This window comes from Elephantulus edwardii, unplaced genomic scaffold, assembly GCF_000299155.1.
Source record: "Elephantulus edwardii isolate Elephantulus edwardi_28Jun2011 unplaced genomic scaffold, EleEdw1.0 scaffold00003, whole genome shotgun sequence".
Classification (NCBI taxonomy): Eukaryota; Metazoa; Chordata; class Mammalia; order Macroscelidea; family Macroscelididae; genus Elephantulus; species Elephantulus edwardii.
Window position 1 is genome coordinate 18,000,323 of NW_006399753.1, and position 16,828 is coordinate 18,017,150.

General features: G+C 46.8%; 1 protein-coding gene and 1 non-coding gene across 2 annotated transcripts in view; one reads left to right on the forward strand and one right to left on the reverse strand.

Moving 5' to 3' along the window:
* The first annotated feature begins 419 nt into the window (after window positions 1-419).
* TRNAM-CAU lies at window positions 420-492 on the forward strand. The gene has a single exon. It is a non-coding gene; the product is annotated as a tRNA-Met (tRNA).
* TBC1D31 (TBC1 domain family, member 31) overlaps window positions 426-16,828 on the reverse strand; it is a 58,988-nt gene continuing 42,585 nt past the window's right edge. The window contains 7 exon segments of the mRNA XM_006879470.1: window positions 426-536; window positions 838-1,146; window positions 6,221-6,312; window positions 6,928-7,153; window positions 10,158-10,352; window positions 12,884-13,024; window positions 15,964-16,056. Coding sequence (XP_006879532.1) covers window positions 426-536; window positions 838-1,146; window positions 6,221-6,312; window positions 6,928-7,153; window positions 10,158-10,352; window positions 12,884-13,024; window positions 15,964-16,056 — 1,167 coding nt within the window.

The window sequence follows — 16,828 nt, forward strand, 5'->3', positions numbered from 1 at the left end:
TATTATTATTATTTCTCAAAGAGGAAAACCAACTAACTGGTGTGAGAGATGGGCAGGGACGAAAATGTGCAACAATGAATGAATGGAAATCCAAAGTCTTCTGTAAACTTTCATTAAAACTTCAATTGAAAAATCTTCTCTAACCATGCGTTTATATTTAAGGGTCCATAAAAACAGCAAGAGGAAACTCCCCCTCGGGACCTCCCTTCCCAGTCCAGGGCCACGGGAGGTGTTCGTTGATTGACATGCGGACGCACGTGCGACGCTGGGAGCTGCCGGGAGGGGGCGCTCCGCGCACGGATCCCCCTCATTTCCGGCTCGGAGGCCGCCGGGGACAGAATACACTTGCAGCGCTCTGAGCATGCGCTCCCCCTGGTGCATTAGCCTCATTACTACATGCGCGGAAGCAGTCTTCAGGTGCCTCGTTAGCGCAGTAGGTAGCGCGTCAGTCTCATAATCTGAAGGTCGTGAGTTCGACCCTCACACGGGGCATAATACTTTTGTTCGCTGGAGACCTCAGTTCCCGAGGCTGGTTGCTTCGGAGAGGCTGAGTCGGGAAGGTTCACTGGCACCGAGTCACCCCACGCGGCCTCCCTGCCTGTGCTCCCTGGTCCGCACCGCTGACCGGCCCGTGGAGGTGCCCACCCAGGTCCGCTTCGTGTCAGAGCCGCTGCCTTGTACCTCGCTCCCTTCTCAGAGCGGCCGGCAGGCGCTCCGCAAACAAAGTGTCTTTTAGTTCAAAAAACGAAATAAAGCAGAATAGACGGAAGGAACTTTTATGCAGAACACTCGGAAACGGGAGAAAAAAGGGAATTTTGTTTGTGTGATGGAGTTTACTGAGAAAACGAGCTCATCCCGTGGCCATGAGCCGACGTAGCGCCGGGCGGGTTTCCCTAAGTGAGCCCTCGATCGGAAGCAGTGGGATCGGAAGCTGGGACACTGGACCATGAGCACAGTGTCCATCCCGTGAGTCCGCGGTGGCGGGACCGGCCGAAGGGTGAGCACGGTGTCCATCCCGTGAGTCCGCGGTGGCGGGACCGGCCGAAGGGTGAGCACGGGGAAGCCGGTCAGCGTCCCGGGCACGTGTCCGCTGCGATGCCAGTCAACCTCCGCTCCTTCCGGTGGGCGCGCCGGGCCGGGCTGCACCTGTCACCAGGGGGCGCGCTGGCCCAGCATTGTCTCCGCTGTTGGGACCCACGTTCAGCTGGCCTGGGGAGCCTCTTTTTTTTGGGGGGGGGGCTCTTCTGTTGCAACCGTGTAGCTGTGTCCACTGTGCACTTGAAACCACCGAACAAACTAAGAGGCAGACTACAAACACACACAGAGCGACACACTTGTGCATTTGTTATTGCCTGTCGCCTCTGCAGTGGATCCACTTTGGCGAGCACGTGCCCATTCTGCAAGATGCATCGGCATTTCCAATCCTTTTTTCCAAGCCCATGACTACCTAGGGAACTGTAATGCTGGAGTTTAGATCTCCGTACTTCTGGTCATCTCCAGAGCAAACTGGCCAAGCAAATCCATCCCTCTTGGAGGAAGAGCACCCAGCGTGGTCCTCAGAGTCAAGGATATCGAGGCTTTGTCACTTGGCTCATGTTATCAAGGGCTCTGTCTCTGAAGGAGGACATCATGCTTGGGAAAGCAGAGGGTTGGCAGACAAAGAACCTTTACAAGGTAGGTTGGCATGAATTTGTCCCCAGGTGGCCAATGGCTGTGCTCGGAGCCTCCCAGTAGAGCTCATTAGAGGCTCCAAACCCCATCCCTGTTTGCACCAGTTGCCCTGAGACTCATTGATTTTGCTGGAGTTCAAGGTCTTACTGGAAGAAGCTTTGTCTGCACTTTCTGAGGCAACGTCTCTAGCACACGCTGGCTGACTTGGGGGATCTGTACTAAGTCAGCCCAAGCTGCATGCTCAGAGGTGGTGTATTTTGCCTCTAAATCCAAACGGTGTGCCTACTTAGTGGTCAAATGTATCAGGTGTAGCAAAGAGTCTTATCAAATGTGGTATCTTCACATTCCACACCAATGAATTCCCAGAAAGAAATGCAGAGACCTTGTGTTTTTACACCATCTATCTTCCACTCATAGTGTTGAGGACTTTCATTGATAGGGTTGCTATGAGTCACCTACGATTTGACAGCACTTAACAACATCATCTTCCACTCATAGGTTCAGCTCATATTTCTAATCATCTCATGTATTTTCTGGGGACCTCTAGGCACACAGTCTGGTAGAGAATAGCTCTGCGCACACTATGTCTGCACTTCCTCCCTGAGGTTCAAAGCCACCAGCAGGGAGATTGGTGGGCAGTCTCCTCCCATTCTGATGTCCAGCCCCAGCCCTGAAGGAGGGTCAGTTATGACTTGGTTTCGACTCGACGGCAGTCAGAGAAAATGTATTTGAGACTTCCTGTCTCTCAATCAATATGTTAGCGTGGATGGGGAGAGATGTGGGCCAAGTCCTGGTGACGACATGGCCACATGCTCAGCTGCTCAAACTGGAAGCAGACTGGGACCTGGGAAGATTTAGGGCCCTTTTGGAGAAGGTCTACTTGGTCCTGCAGGGTTGCTGAGTTGGCACTGATTGGGCTGCAGTGTGTGGTGGTGGTGGCAGGACGGGCAGTGATGTGGGGATGGGAGGCTGTTGGCTACCTCAGTGGTTCAGATTAGGGCAGAGTTGCTGGCATCTGACTTCTCTCCAGGGAGCTGTTTCCTGCTGCCGGGGACTGCATACGAGCTCTGGTCCAGGCAACGTGAACCTCTGCTTTCTTGATGAGGTCTGAGCCTGAGCTTTGGGGGGGGCTTCACTTCCAAGTCTGTCCTTCCTTGAGTACTTCCCCCTCCCCTAGTCTCCTATAGCAATCTCTTCACAGATTTAGAATTAACTCCTTTACCTGTTTTAACACTTTCTCTATTTAAACGTGACTATCCATAACCAAGCTGTAGGTCTCAAAGCGTGGGACCATAGAAGCATGATCCTGTCTCTTCCTTTTCTGATGAGTCATTGGCAAGAAGAATTTGTGCAATCTCAGGCCAGATTGGTCCCAGAGTAATGGAAAAATCTAGAATCTCTAAGTGCACCTGTGTCAGTAAGCCTTATCCAGCCTTGATAGTCATCAGTGTAAGTCCCCGCCTGGCACAGTTTATGCACAGCGAACTCATAGGGTCGCTATGAGTTAAAATCAAGTCAGCACCTAACAATCTAAAGCTTGGTGGTTCAAACCCACTCAGCCGTCCCAAAGAAAAGGGCTGGTGATAAACTTCTGTAAAGATCACGGCCAGGAAGACCCCGTGGAGCAGGTCCACTGTCCTGCAGGATTTGGATAAGACTCAGTGACAATAGGTTGGGGTGGTTTTGTGGGGGATAGTTCATTATCATCATGACTGATGTGTTCCCACTGGGGAAAGGCATTTGGAATATTCTCAAATCTCGCTCAACTTTGGAGAAGTCAAACTGGAAAAAACGGTGAATATAATAAATCCTCAGTCACGCTTAAGAATTTATCCACTGCCTTTGAATTCATTCTGACAGGCACTCTGTGCGTGAGCTGAAACTCAACACTGACTCACTGCTGACAATTCCCACAGAGAGGAACCTGTGAATGGAGGCGGTATGGGGGCCTGTAGGGACCACTCATCACCAGACTCAAGGGAAATGGGAAATTTCCAGTATAGCTAGTGTGGGAAAAATTGTAGCTCAGTTCAGGCCTCACTCAACCCCAGAAAACTCATAAAATAGGCTGGAAGGGAGCTGCAGACAGAACAGGAAGAAGCAGGAAAAGATCATCAGGAAGGTATTTTATGTAATTCCTTAAATGTGATTGTTGTTGTTATGTGCCGTCGAGTCGTTTGCGACTCATAGCGACCCTATGTACAACAGCCCTAAACCCTGCTCTATCCTGTGCCAATCGCATTGCCTCTGACACACCCATCCCGATTACCCCAGTCACTGAATCAATCCACCTCATAGAGGGCCTTCCCCTCCTGCGCTGTCCCTCCACCCTCCGAAGCATGATGTCCTTCTCCAAGGACCAGTCCCTCCTTACATGTCCAAAGTATGTCAGACAAAGCCCCAGAATCCTTGCCTCCAAGGAGTAGCCTGGTTTAACCCTCTCTAGGATGAATCTGTCTTCTTGGCAGTCCATTATGTTTGAAATAATAATTGAGGGCACAGGACCAGAGGTTCAGCCAAGGATCCAAAACTTGCTGGGAGTGTGGCTTTAGTGGGATTTTTATTGGAAGACCTGTAGACCCAGAGAAAATGGGGGGGGGGGCGGAATAATAGGATTGGGAAAAACCCATAAATCCACCCCAAACAAGAACATTGTAATTTAGTAATAAATTTAAAAAAAATAGCTACACTAGTTAGTACGATGTTGTTGTTGTTGTTGTGTGTGTATGTGTGTATCTGTCTGTGAGAGAAAGAGAGAGAGAGGAAAGGGGGAGGTTGCCAAATCAATTGGAGAATAGGTGTGAATTCTCAGAAAAGAACCTAAGCTTTGTGGCTGGCGGATGACGGAAGTTTAGAATTCAGATGCTTTAAGGTGAACAAAGGGAGCTCTGGTGGCAGGGTTTATTATGAGTCTCATTGCTAACTGAGATGTTCAAATCCACTAGCCGCCTGGAGGGAGAGCTGCAGAACCTGAAGGAGGGCCCCTCTGAGGAACAGACTAGATAGTTGAAGGCTTTCTGTTTTAAGCATAACAGTTTCAAGTTCATCAAAGCCCCCATCCTACCCTGTGCATCTCATCTGCTGTGAGTCCCGGTTAGCATGCACGTTCCCCGGCCTGGTTCCTAGGGCTCCGGGGGACACAAGAGAGCATGAGGCTGAGAGTCTATCATTTTAGGACTCTGCTTATTGGACTAACAAGGGCACATTTCTTACTCCGAGATGTGACCCCCGAGGGGACAACAGTCACTATCCATTACACTCTGCAGGGGGCGCTGTTGGCTCCTAAGGATCACCAGATGAGACCCTAACCTGGTGCAGGTCAGGACCTGCACAGAATCTCAAAGGCACGCACTCTGAATCCAGCACCTACTCTGTAAAGGGAGAGGAGTCTCTTCCCGTGTCATTTACTGCCTGGGTCAGCCATGGGTCGGTTCCGACTTGACCGCACACAAGGGTGGCCTAATGGTAAAGAGTTGCACTGATAACCCAAAGGCACACTGTTTGAATCTACCAGATGCTCCGTACGAGAAAGATGGGCATCTCCTCCCCTGCAATTCACATCCTCTGAAAACCTGCAAGAGCGTCAACTAAGAGTTGGTTGTGACGGAAAGACACACAACATTATACCCTTACTGTTTGTCAACCTCCGTGTTGGGAACTTTACCCACCTGACCTTAGTTAACCCTCCCATCACGTCTGTGCTCTCTGGCAGAAAAGGCCAGATCAGTGCTTTGCAGGAGGCGCTGAAGGGGTGAGCAGTGCTGGGGACTCAGGGGTGTGGGGAGGAGGGGTTGTCAGAAACAGAGGCCGGGATCTGACAGCTGGGGGACAGGACCACAGCTTACACACTTGTTGACATAGTTCTTTCGTTCTCAATTTTAGTTTATTTAGTGATGTGTTTCTGGTGGCGAGAGCATTTTATTGTTGAGTGAAAGTTTATGGAGCAAATTAGTTTCTCATAGAATGTTTTATTCACTCTGTTTTGTGACACTGGCTGCAACCCCTGCAATTGGAATAGCACCCTTCTCTCCTCCCTGGGTTCCCCACTTCCTTTCACCCTTTCTCGCTCCTTTCTCCCTTCTGAGCTGCGCCGTCGCATGGTTGACTGCGTCAAGGAGCATGTTCCCAGGGTGCCATTCCTCACTGTCCAGGCCGGTCTACTGTTTGGCTGAAAGGTGGTCTCTAGGGGTGAGTTCACTGGAAGGGTGTTCAGGGGTCGACAGGGCTTTTAAAGAGACTCCTTTCTATTAAACTTAAGGTATTTAAGTTGGTCCTTTCCACTTAGAAGAGCCTATACAAGTTTTAGTATTTCAAACAGGTTTTATTGTGAAAAGAGTTAAGAAACTGTAAGTGAAAAGGTATGAGAATTAAATAGAACACATAATTGTTACTTGCTTTTTATACAAAAGGTAATCTTGATAGGAATTTTAAATAAATAACCTAAAATCAGTGCCAGTGATTGCAAAGGAAGTATCTCTCTTGTTGTCTGGCAGTGATGCGTCTCCTAAGAAACCATCAAGTGAGGACGCGGGTGCTGCCTGCTGCGGGCCTGGGCGGCAAGCCTCTGGCGAAGATTCCGCACTTTCTCCAGAACATCTTGTTCTTTGGTGTCCCCATCTAGTTTTCTTCGATTAAAAGAAACTTGGAAACAAAATTGAAAATTAACAATTTACCCTCATTTCATTTTCTAAGCTCACAGTGCCAGAGTTTATTTTCAAGTAACTGGGCTGCCAAAATCAATAATAAAACGAATATTCTAAAATTGCAATTTCTTGAACAAAAAGCCCGACGTGCTACTTGGTCCTTGGTGCCATTTGCATGCCAACTTCTTCTCTGTTGACTGGAATAGATGGTGCTAGAAAACTCAACCACCGTGGAATATAGGATAAATTACAAATGCCCTGGGTCTGTCTGTACTATATTTGAGTTTTAAAATAAAATTTTGATTTTTTTTTAAGTTGATGCCATTTTCTTGTGCTACTTTAAGACACAACTATTCTGAGGAGCAATAATCAGTAAAGCATGTTTTTATGGAAATGAACTGGAACCAGTATTTTGGGAACAGATCTCTTTCTGGCGGGTTCAGTGGTTGCTGAGAACCCTGGGACCATCTAGCCGCAAGCTACAGGATGGGTGTGATGTTTTTGTTTAACGAGTTGTATTTTTAACAGTTCAACCTCCTCATCCGACCCCTTCAAGCCTAGACAGGTGGTGGAAAGGGATGAGGAGTAACTGAATAAAGGTGTCCTAACACACCTTGTGGGAAGCATCACTGCTAAGAGCACACTTGAGAGGACCGTGGGGACGCTGTGGAGAGGGCGCTCCCTCGTGGACACTCACCTTCACTACAGCACGAGTTTTCAGCATGTTTTAAAGCGTCACTTAACTCCTGCTCCAAAAACCACCTTCTCGATGCGTCTGAAAGAGCAGAAGCTCTCTTTTCTGATTTCAAATGGAACTCTTCTTCTTCAGCTTCCTCCCTCTAAGTATAAATAAGTGATAAACACCAAAATCAGACATTGTGACAATGCAGTTTCGGGCAGCAGTTTCCTCGCCCTCACCCCGGGGTGCACTCCCTCACACCTAAGTCCACCTGGTGTCCCAGTGTTGGGGGCCCAGCCCAGGGCCATGAAGAACCTGAAAGCAGGGCCCATGGCACGTTTCCTCTGCACGTCAGGGAGCCACTGGGCATTCAGAGAGATTCCCACTGACAGTTGTTTAAATAGCAGTTATGAGGAGAAGTACGCCTTTTTGATTAATGGCAACTGAATGTGATGCAATGTCAATGCTAAGCTGATGTTAAAGTCTACAAAACTGACAGAATGAATTCTTTGTCTAGTTCTGCTACTCACAATGACCGCGGCTCTTGTTAGGCGCCATCGAGGTGAGTCTGACTCATAGTGATCCTGTGACAACAGATCTGACCCCTGTCCTATCTGGCACCATCCTCACCCTCCCTGACATACCTGAGCCCATCCCTGCAGTCACTGCGTCAATCCATCTGGTTGAGGGTCTTTCCCTCTTTTGCTGACCTGCCACCTTTCCAAGCACAATGTCCCTCTCCAAGGAAAAACCTCTCCTGGCCGTATGTCTGAAGGATGTGAGATGGTGCTTTGCCATTCTTGCTTCCAACGGGCATTCTGGCTGTATTTTTTCCAAGAAAAGATCTGTTTGCTGTCCACATGGGATATTCGGTACTCTTCTCCAATACCACAATTCACAGGCATCACTTCTTCTGTCATCCTTATTCATTGTCCCGCTCTCAGAAACATAGCAAATGACTGAAAAGACCACGGCCAGAATCAGGCACACGATAGTCTTTAAATCAACATCATTGCTCCTCAGGACTTTGGAGAGGGTTCTGACAGCAGACTTCCCAGATCAATATGTCTCCTGATCTCCTAACTGCTGGTGTCAAGTGCGTTGAGTGCAGATCCAAGTCACATGAAATCGTTGACAATTTCAATCTTGTCTCCATAAAGCAGTTTAGTAATTCTATTAAACCCAACTTTCTCCTCCACAGGAGCCCTGGTGGCGCAGCACGCAATGTGCTGGACTAAAGGGTGACCGTTTGAATCTGCTAGTTGCTCTGTGGGAAAGAAAGATGGCACTGTCCTCCGACCAAGACTGGAAAACCTGACGAAGAGCCATCACGAGTCAGAGTCAAGGGGTAACTAATACATTTTACAAGACTGTACAATCCTAAAGCTTAACAGTGTCCTAGGTAGCTCTCTTACATGTATGCATATATACCATTAAGGAGTTCATCATGATTTATAAAGACCAGGTTGACAATTCAGACTGGCAGGGCTCAGAAGGGCTGGAGAGCTACATCTCTTTCAACTGGCTAATGGGAGACCAAGTCTGGGCACCTGGCAGCTTTGGAGACTGGACACAGGAAATGCGTGACACTCTTAAATAGTTCTGTCTTCGTGACACACTCTTAAATAGTTCTGTCTTCGTGACGCACTCTTAAATGGTTCTGTCTTCTCTCAAATGTGCACTTTCTGCTTAAGCCCGCCTGTTCCTTCCTCCAGTGAAGCCCTCTGTCAGCACATCCTGCCTTGGAGATGTGGACTTGCACCACTCCTTTCCTCAGGAGGAAGCCTCACTAAGCTGGCTCCGCCCTCCCCAGCCTTCCTCCCTCTCTCTAACCAAAGGGCTGAAAGATAGAGCCCCATATTCCATTGGGAGGAGGGAGCAGTGAACAGAATCTGGAATAGTGATACACTGTGATAAACTCTTTCAGAACTGTCCTTAGGCACTGGCAAGTTGGTTCAAACTCCCAGCAACCCCGTGTCCAACAGAACAGGGCCCAGCCTGACCCTGCACCCTCTTCACAATCGCTGCTGTGTCTGAGCTCATAATCGCAGCCACTGTGCCCATCACACTACGATACAGCAAACAGAGGCATCACCTGAAGCCACCTGCCTGGTTCCTACCCTTTTCTCGAGCACTTGTGTGTCCTTTTGAAAGTCACTTATCCACCATATTCAGGACGTCCGCAGTGCCCATGCCCTGGTGTCGCCAAAGGATTACCAAAGGGCATGTGGACCAAAACACTCAGGTGTCTCTGAAAGTTCTCTGCTTCCTCTGCAGGCGCAGCATCTCAACTTGATTGGGGATGACAGGACACACCCAGCATCCCTGGCAGCAAACGCCACTACAACAGTGAAGTGGGGCTTCTGGATGGAACAGGGAGCTGCCTCAGCTTGGGGTGAAACCTTCTGCACCCCCACACCCTCTTCTTGCTGCTGCCTGGCTAGCTGTAACATCCTGGCTGAAATCCAGGCACCAGGAAGCAGTGCAGAAAGGCGAGACGCCACTGCCCTCCTGACTGTGGTGCCAGAACCATTCCCGTATTTCCCACACACAGGCTGCTGTCCTGGGGAGGCCATCCATTCCCGCCCTGCCCTGCGCCGGCTGCTGTCTGGGGAAGGCCAACCACTCCCGCACTGTCCTGCACAGACTGCTGTCCGGGGATGGCCATCCACTCCCGCACTGCCCCACACAGGCAGCTGTCTGGGGAAGGCCAACCACTCCCGCACTGCCCCGCACAGACTGCTGTCCGGGGATGGCCATCCACTCCCGCACTGTCCTGCACAGACTGCTGTCCGGGGATGGCCATCCACTCCCGTCTCGTTTTTTTTGACAGTCACTGCTCCCGTGGGTTTTCTTACAGCTATGCACAAATCCTCACTATTCAAAATCTTTCACAGTGTAAGTCTAAAGAATTAAGTACATTAAATACCACTTTATTATCCAATCAGCCAGAACAAATTCAGGAAGCTGAGCTACATTCAAGCAAATGAGAAACATTCTTTATACGATTTTTACTTGGGTTCTGGCTCTGGGCACTGGCTATTACATTTAGATTAGCATTAAGATCTTTTTAAATAAAAAAAAACATTTGGTTTGAGGATTGTATCCTTTTATTAGGTCACATTTGAAACTTGAATCTTGAAGCTTACTTCCATTCTTCTTACCTTCGCAGCTTCCGCCTCCTTCACTGCATCTAACACCTCCTTCTCTTTCCTCCTGTTATTCCGCAGGAGCCTGGCCATTTGCTGGTAGCACTCCCGCCGCTGCTGGTCGCCGTGCCTCTGCCTGTGTAAGGCCTGAATCCGCCAGTTAGCGTCTAAGCAGGCCTGCTCAACATCGGCCAGGTTTTCTTCAATGACCTGAGAAAAGGTTATAAATGGGAAGCCAAACTTTATACCAAATATTATATGAAAACCCTTGTTCAGGAATTGAAGGAATTACAGATATTTAAGTTAGGATTTCTCTTGTGGCAGATCCTAGAATATGAGCTGTTTTTTCCCTGCAAGACAGGAGACAGCAAAGGTCCCCCTACTGAGGGAGTGTTACTTCCTGAGCTGGAGTTCACCCTGAGGCATCAAAGTTAATAGTTAAGGGTAAACCAAATTCTTGCATTTGCGAACTCCTCCCTCCTGAGTAAAGCAGAAGGTTTTAGAAAGAGCTTGGCTTCATTTGCATTTAGTTCTCTTTGTGATTTACTTCCTGATAATTTTCAATAAAGATACAGGAAGCTTGGCTTGGGGTCTTCAGTTGAGGACTGCTGGCCCCCTGTTTTATGCTCTCTGCTCTATCACATTCCTGGCTGTTTGTCTCTTTATTAATAATTATAAAATTATTTCATTCTTTGGGACCGTCGGTCTGCAACAGTTATAAATTACAGAAACAAGCCCAGAGCACATAAAATGACAACATTTCTCTTCACTCTAGCCAAGAATCCAGGGAAGCTGTTGTCAGTTCTGGCTACACATGAGAATCACTGGGGAGCTGTTCAAATGTACTGCTGGCCTTGTACCGCCATAACCAGCGAAATCAATCTCCTGTATTTTTAAGAAGCTCCCAGTGACTCCGTGTCTGGCACGCCTCGTCTTTCTGCACTTCACTGGTATTGCCAATCTGACAAACTGAAGGCCTGCCGCAAGCACCCAGCAAGCAAACCTACTAGAGCCATTATTTCCACTGCATTTGCTCACTTTGGGTCTCTGTCACATTGTTGGTAATGTTCAGAGTATTTAAAACTTTCTTATATCCTGAGAGAATGAGAACGGAGGCCCAAGCGGAGACTTGTACACCAATGCTCACTGCAGCGTTATTCACCATTGCAAGAACACGGGACCCGCCCAAATGTCTGACCACAATCAAAGGGACTGAGAAATTACGGCACATTCACCTGCTGGACTACTACGATGCAGCACGCAGGGGCAATAATTTTGCAAATTATTACCTAACTTGGGAGGGACTGGAGGGCATTATACTGGGTGAACCAACTCAGTCCCATAAGGACAAACACTGTGTAAGACCATCACTGCAGAACATGTATGAGGATCCAAGGGGAGGAACAGAGGCGTAAGGATGGGGGGGGGGGGGTGAGGCATTAGTAGGGTCGTACAATTTGATGGGTGGAGGGTGGGTGTGAAGAAATGGGAAAGCTCCGGTGTGAAAAACAATGTATGCAATATTTGAAAATAAATCAGTATAAAATAAGAATTGAAAAAGAAAAAAAATAAATTCTAACAATGTTATTAGACCCTTATGAGGCAATAGTAAATATGACTTTTATATGCACTGAGAAACAGACGCCCCCCCTCCCCACCCACAAAAAAAGCCTATGACTCGCTTCACTGTGCTCCTTCCATCACTGGGTGGTCTAGGACCAGATCCGCGGTATCTCTGGGAGGCTGGCACAGCCAAGGCTGGGAACACTGGGCTTGCGAGCCATGGGAGTCACTGGTTTCCACACCTCCGTTTTCTTGAAAAATGAGGCAGAAGAAAGCCTTCTCACAAGGAGGAGAAATGAGAGGTTACTCCCTATTCTGGGGAACTGGCCAAGGGCTGGTGTGAAACAGTGGGTGGGAAGCTTCCACTATACACCTGGCTTCCGGAACAAGGCCAGGCCTCATTAACATTTTTACGAAGGGCAATGAGAACATCCTATCTTGAAGGTCTCAAGTTCTATTTCAATTCACTTTGTCAGCATTTCTCAAAGGGGAGTTCCAAGAAAAACTGTGTAAAATAAGGTTAAGGAGTTTTTTTTTAGTGATTCACAAATATACAGTGTCCTCAAATTTGGCAAGAAAGACATGCAAGTTCAAGTTAGCATTCTCAACTGGCAAGCCCCTATTGGATGGAATAACAGTTACAACAACTAGTAAATTTCACAGAATACACCTTGTAATTGCTGCCTTACACACTAGGCAGGGACCTGATGTTTTGAAGAAAATTTCGAAGAACACTACGGCATGTAAAGTTACTATTCCCCTTCGTATTTTCTTAGAAGTCTTAACATTCTCAAAGGTGTGTATGACTTTCCATGAATTAAGCATTCTGTAGATAAAGCAATGGGAGATTCTAGCAACTGTGGTAAAGAAAGAAAGGAAACAACCGAACCTGATTTTACAGACTTCAATTTTGAATTTGCTTTTTTTTGGAAGGATGACAGACGGACAATCTCCCGCTATGTTTACACTAAGGAGTTCTAGTGATGGAAAGTGTAACCTATCCAACTGACACTCAAAAGGCTGGAAGTTCGAGTCCACCAGCATCTCCATGGGAAAACAGATGGGCAGTGTCCTCCTGTAGGAACGTACAGCCTTGGAAGCCTGATGGAACAGTGCTGTGACCAGAATCAACTCGGCAGCAGTGGGTTTCACATACACTAAACGTGCGGTACTTTTACCTTCTGAGTTTTTAGGCTCTGAGCATGATCTGTTTCTAAGAGTTTATGAAACATGTGTTCTTCAAGCTCCACCTTTCGTCTGTAGGCATCGGCATCTTCTCTCATTTCTTTCGCAGAAGCTTCTTGGTTTTGAGCAAGTGTCTGTTAAAATAATAATCGTTCATATATATTAAAAAAATCACTGATGTAGACGATAATGCTGAAGGGCATGCTGGTTGCATAGTGGTAAGGAGTTATACTGCCAACTCAAAGGCACATGGTTCGAATCCACTAGTGGTTCCACTGAAGAAAGATGGGCAATCTCCTCCTGTGTGATTAACTGCCTCTGAAAACCAGCTGGAGGGTCAGCTGTGGGTTGGCTGAGACGCAACAGTACATTACCTATTACAATGCTACACCACAGAAAGAACTTTTCTTTTTTCAGAACAGCAGTAGGTGCACAAAGAGAAAACTGTGACCTTCTAATTTTCAAAGGAAAAACAAGTGCAGGATGTCAGTGGAAATGGAAGGATAAGGGCTTCCCTAAAAGGCAATGAGGACACCAGGGAGAACGGTCTGTTCAACTCTAGAGGCAATAATCAAATCAGACAGCCGTCTGTCACTGCTGTCACACAGCATGGCTAGAAGGAAGCACTGTCTGTCTGACTCCAGAAGCTCCGGTGGTGCTGTAACTGAGGAATGCAGCTACAAACCACAAGGCCAACGGTTCGAATCCCCCAGCTGCTCCATTGGAGAAAGATGGGACACTCTGGGGAGCCTGTGGGCGGTTCTGCTCTGCCCTTCATGAGCTCTCTGGATTGCAAATGTCTTTGGGCTGTATAGCTCCATTGGGAGAGGACAGCCAGAAGCTTCCACCTTATCTATGTGACTTTTACACCTTAAATGATGTTACTCTGTCTCATTTTAGTGTCATAAATGCGAAGCATTCCTTCCACACCTTCTCTGTAGGCCATCATTAGCCCAAGGGCCATTTTAGGGACCTCAACCCAGGCATAGATACGTGATTTCATTTAATCCTTACAGCAGCCTGGGTAAGGTGGTACCAAGCCAACGAGAAGGCAGGAGAAAGAAGGGGCCTGAGGACACAAGGCCCTGAAGGAACAAGGCATGCTTTGGAATTTCTCATCGGCTTTTGCTCGTTTGTTCTGCTTAGTGGTTTTAGGAAATACTTGATTCAGACAGCATGCACGTGGAGCATCAAACGCCAATTTCTAATAGAGAAAATAACATTGTCGGCTCTCTGCAACAGAATTTGTCTAGAAATGCTGTTCTCAGGTGCTGTCGAGAGGGCTGTGAGTCACAGCAGCCCTGCACTATTATCTGCACCATCCCTGCCACAGCCCTGCACCGTCCCTGCAGAAATGCCGTCTCGGAGCCCAACGTCGCAGTCACTGTGTCAACCCATCTCCTTGAGGACTTCCTCTCTTTCTTCACTGACCCTCCACTTTTCCAAGTATGCTGTGCTTCTCCACGGACCTGTCCCTCCCGATAATATGCCCAGAGTATGTGAGTCCAAGCCTCGCCATCTGCACTTCTTTTTTTTAAATTTTTATTATTATTATTATTATTTTTTATGTGTGTACTGTCAAATCGGATCTGACTGGTACAGGAGGCAATTATTCCTCCTTCTTCAGCAGAGCATCTGGTGGATTTGAACATCACACCTTTGGGATTGCAGTGCAGCTTCTTGCCACTAGGCCACCAGAGCTTGCCATCCATCCACACTTCTAAGGAGCATTCTGGCTATGCTGCTTCTAACATGGATCTGTTTGTTCTTTTGACAGTCCTTGACATAGTCAATAGTTTTCACCAACCCCACAATTTAAAGGCATCAACCCTTATTTACTGTCTGTCACATGCATATGAAGCAAATGGAAATACCATGGCTTGGATCAAGTAAGTGTATTCTAGTCTTGAAAAGGACATCTTTGCTCTTTAGAATTTTAAAGAAGTTCTTTAAAGAACACTCTCTCCAGTGAGATGGACTGACTCGGTGACGGCGACCATGGGTTGCAGCGCCAGGGGACCTATGAGAACGGTGCAGGATGGGCAGGGCTCTGCTCTCCTATAACGTCATAATGAGCCCCAGTCACCCCAACAGCGGCTAAGAACCCCGGCTCTCCCCACGCTCCCCAGAAACCCCTGCAAAAAAAAGATGGCAAGAAGTAAATGTTAGCCTGCCTGGCCCAATGAATGACATCAATGTCAAAACCAAAGACGACTCAACCAAATTGCAGGTTCCTAGTTGAGAATAAAACAAAATTCAGAGTGGAAATTGAAAAAGGGCTATTGACATAAATGAGTACTTTAAATCTTATTAAACGTAAATATGAATGTTACCTTCTAGGAATTTTTAATTTACCGCTAATTGCATTCTGGAGGCCTGAGTTTTAAGAGGATTGAAGAAAATGCAAACTTAGGGCTTCAATGTTAACTTTGGGCATAAAAGCTTAACAAAAACAAATACATTGAAATATAAACATTCTTTTACTATTCAGATACTTTAAAAGTGAATAAAGCTTTTCCTAAATAATAGCTATTTACACTAACAAGTGTCATGCACTGGAAATGCAGGTTCTAGAAAAGATTTGCTGATGTGATTGCAGGAGTTTCAAATGGAAAGTGCTCCAAAGCCACGGCCTGTTCTACGTTACAAGACCTCTGAGAATTATTCTTGGGATGGGGTCACGGTGACCATCACAACTACATCTGGTGCTTCAGACACTTAGCTGCTGACAGAAACATGAATGAAAGGATTATAGCAAATTCCTTTTATTCAAACGTTCTGAGGACCTTACAAATCTGGATGATGGTAGATTCTGCTTGTTGTTGTTGTTGTGTACCATCGAGTCGGAACTGACCCGTAGCTGACCCTCCCGTGGGTTTTCAGAGGCATGTAATCACACGGGATGGGAATGCCCATCCTTCTCCCACAGAGCAGCTGGTGGCCTCGAACGGCGTGCCTTTGGGAATGCAGCGCAGCTTCTTACCACTAGGCCACCAGAGCTCATATAACCAAAACAAACATCTGAATAAAACTAAAATCACTCGTTTCTTACAGGAAAAGAGCTGACTCCTACCTTTTCATAAAGTCTCTGTTGTGATTCAAGCTCCAAGTTTCTCATTTCGAGGTCTCTGGCTGTGGCAGCGACTTCTTGATCCCTCATATGCACCTATGGCCAAGGAACAAACTGAATACCAGGAGGGATTTGCAAAATGCTTTCTTAACAGATTTAGTACTTTTCTAATTTGAACAACCTACAAAGAATATATAACAAGAATTGGGTGTTTGAAGCCAGAAAAACTGGCACTATATTGACAATACATAGTATACTAATTAACAACATTGTCAGGCTATATTAACAGTATATTAGCATGTAGAATCTAGGCAGAATTTCTGAGATAAAGTAATGCTACATTTTGAAAAATGCAAGCACAATTACCATATGCTCATCTATCCAGACTGTGGGAACAGATGGCAGATCTTACCATATTATAGTAACCAAAATTATGAGTTAGAAAAACTTAACAGTTAAGTCTTAGCTAAAGATACAGAATATTTAATCTAATCAAACATTTATTTAATGCTCTTTTTGCTTAAACATCTCCACTTTAAAAAATTAAGCAATCGGCGAATTCCTTGTTCTCCGTTTTGAGACCGTGGAACTTCGTCCGGGAGCTCCCTTAATAAAGCTGCTTTAAGCTTAAAAAAAAAAAAAAAGGAAAAATATTAAGCAATTGGTAAACCTAGGTTTAAATTTACTGTAGACCATTTAACCTGGCAGGAGCCCTGGGGCCATAATACAGATCACAGACGACTGCTACACAAAAGGTTGGCAGTTCAAATTCACTAGTTGCTCTTAGGAAGAAAGATAGCGAGTGCTCTTCTGCAAAGGGAACAGCCTCAGAGAGCTAAGGGGAGGTTGCCACGAGTGGGAACCACTA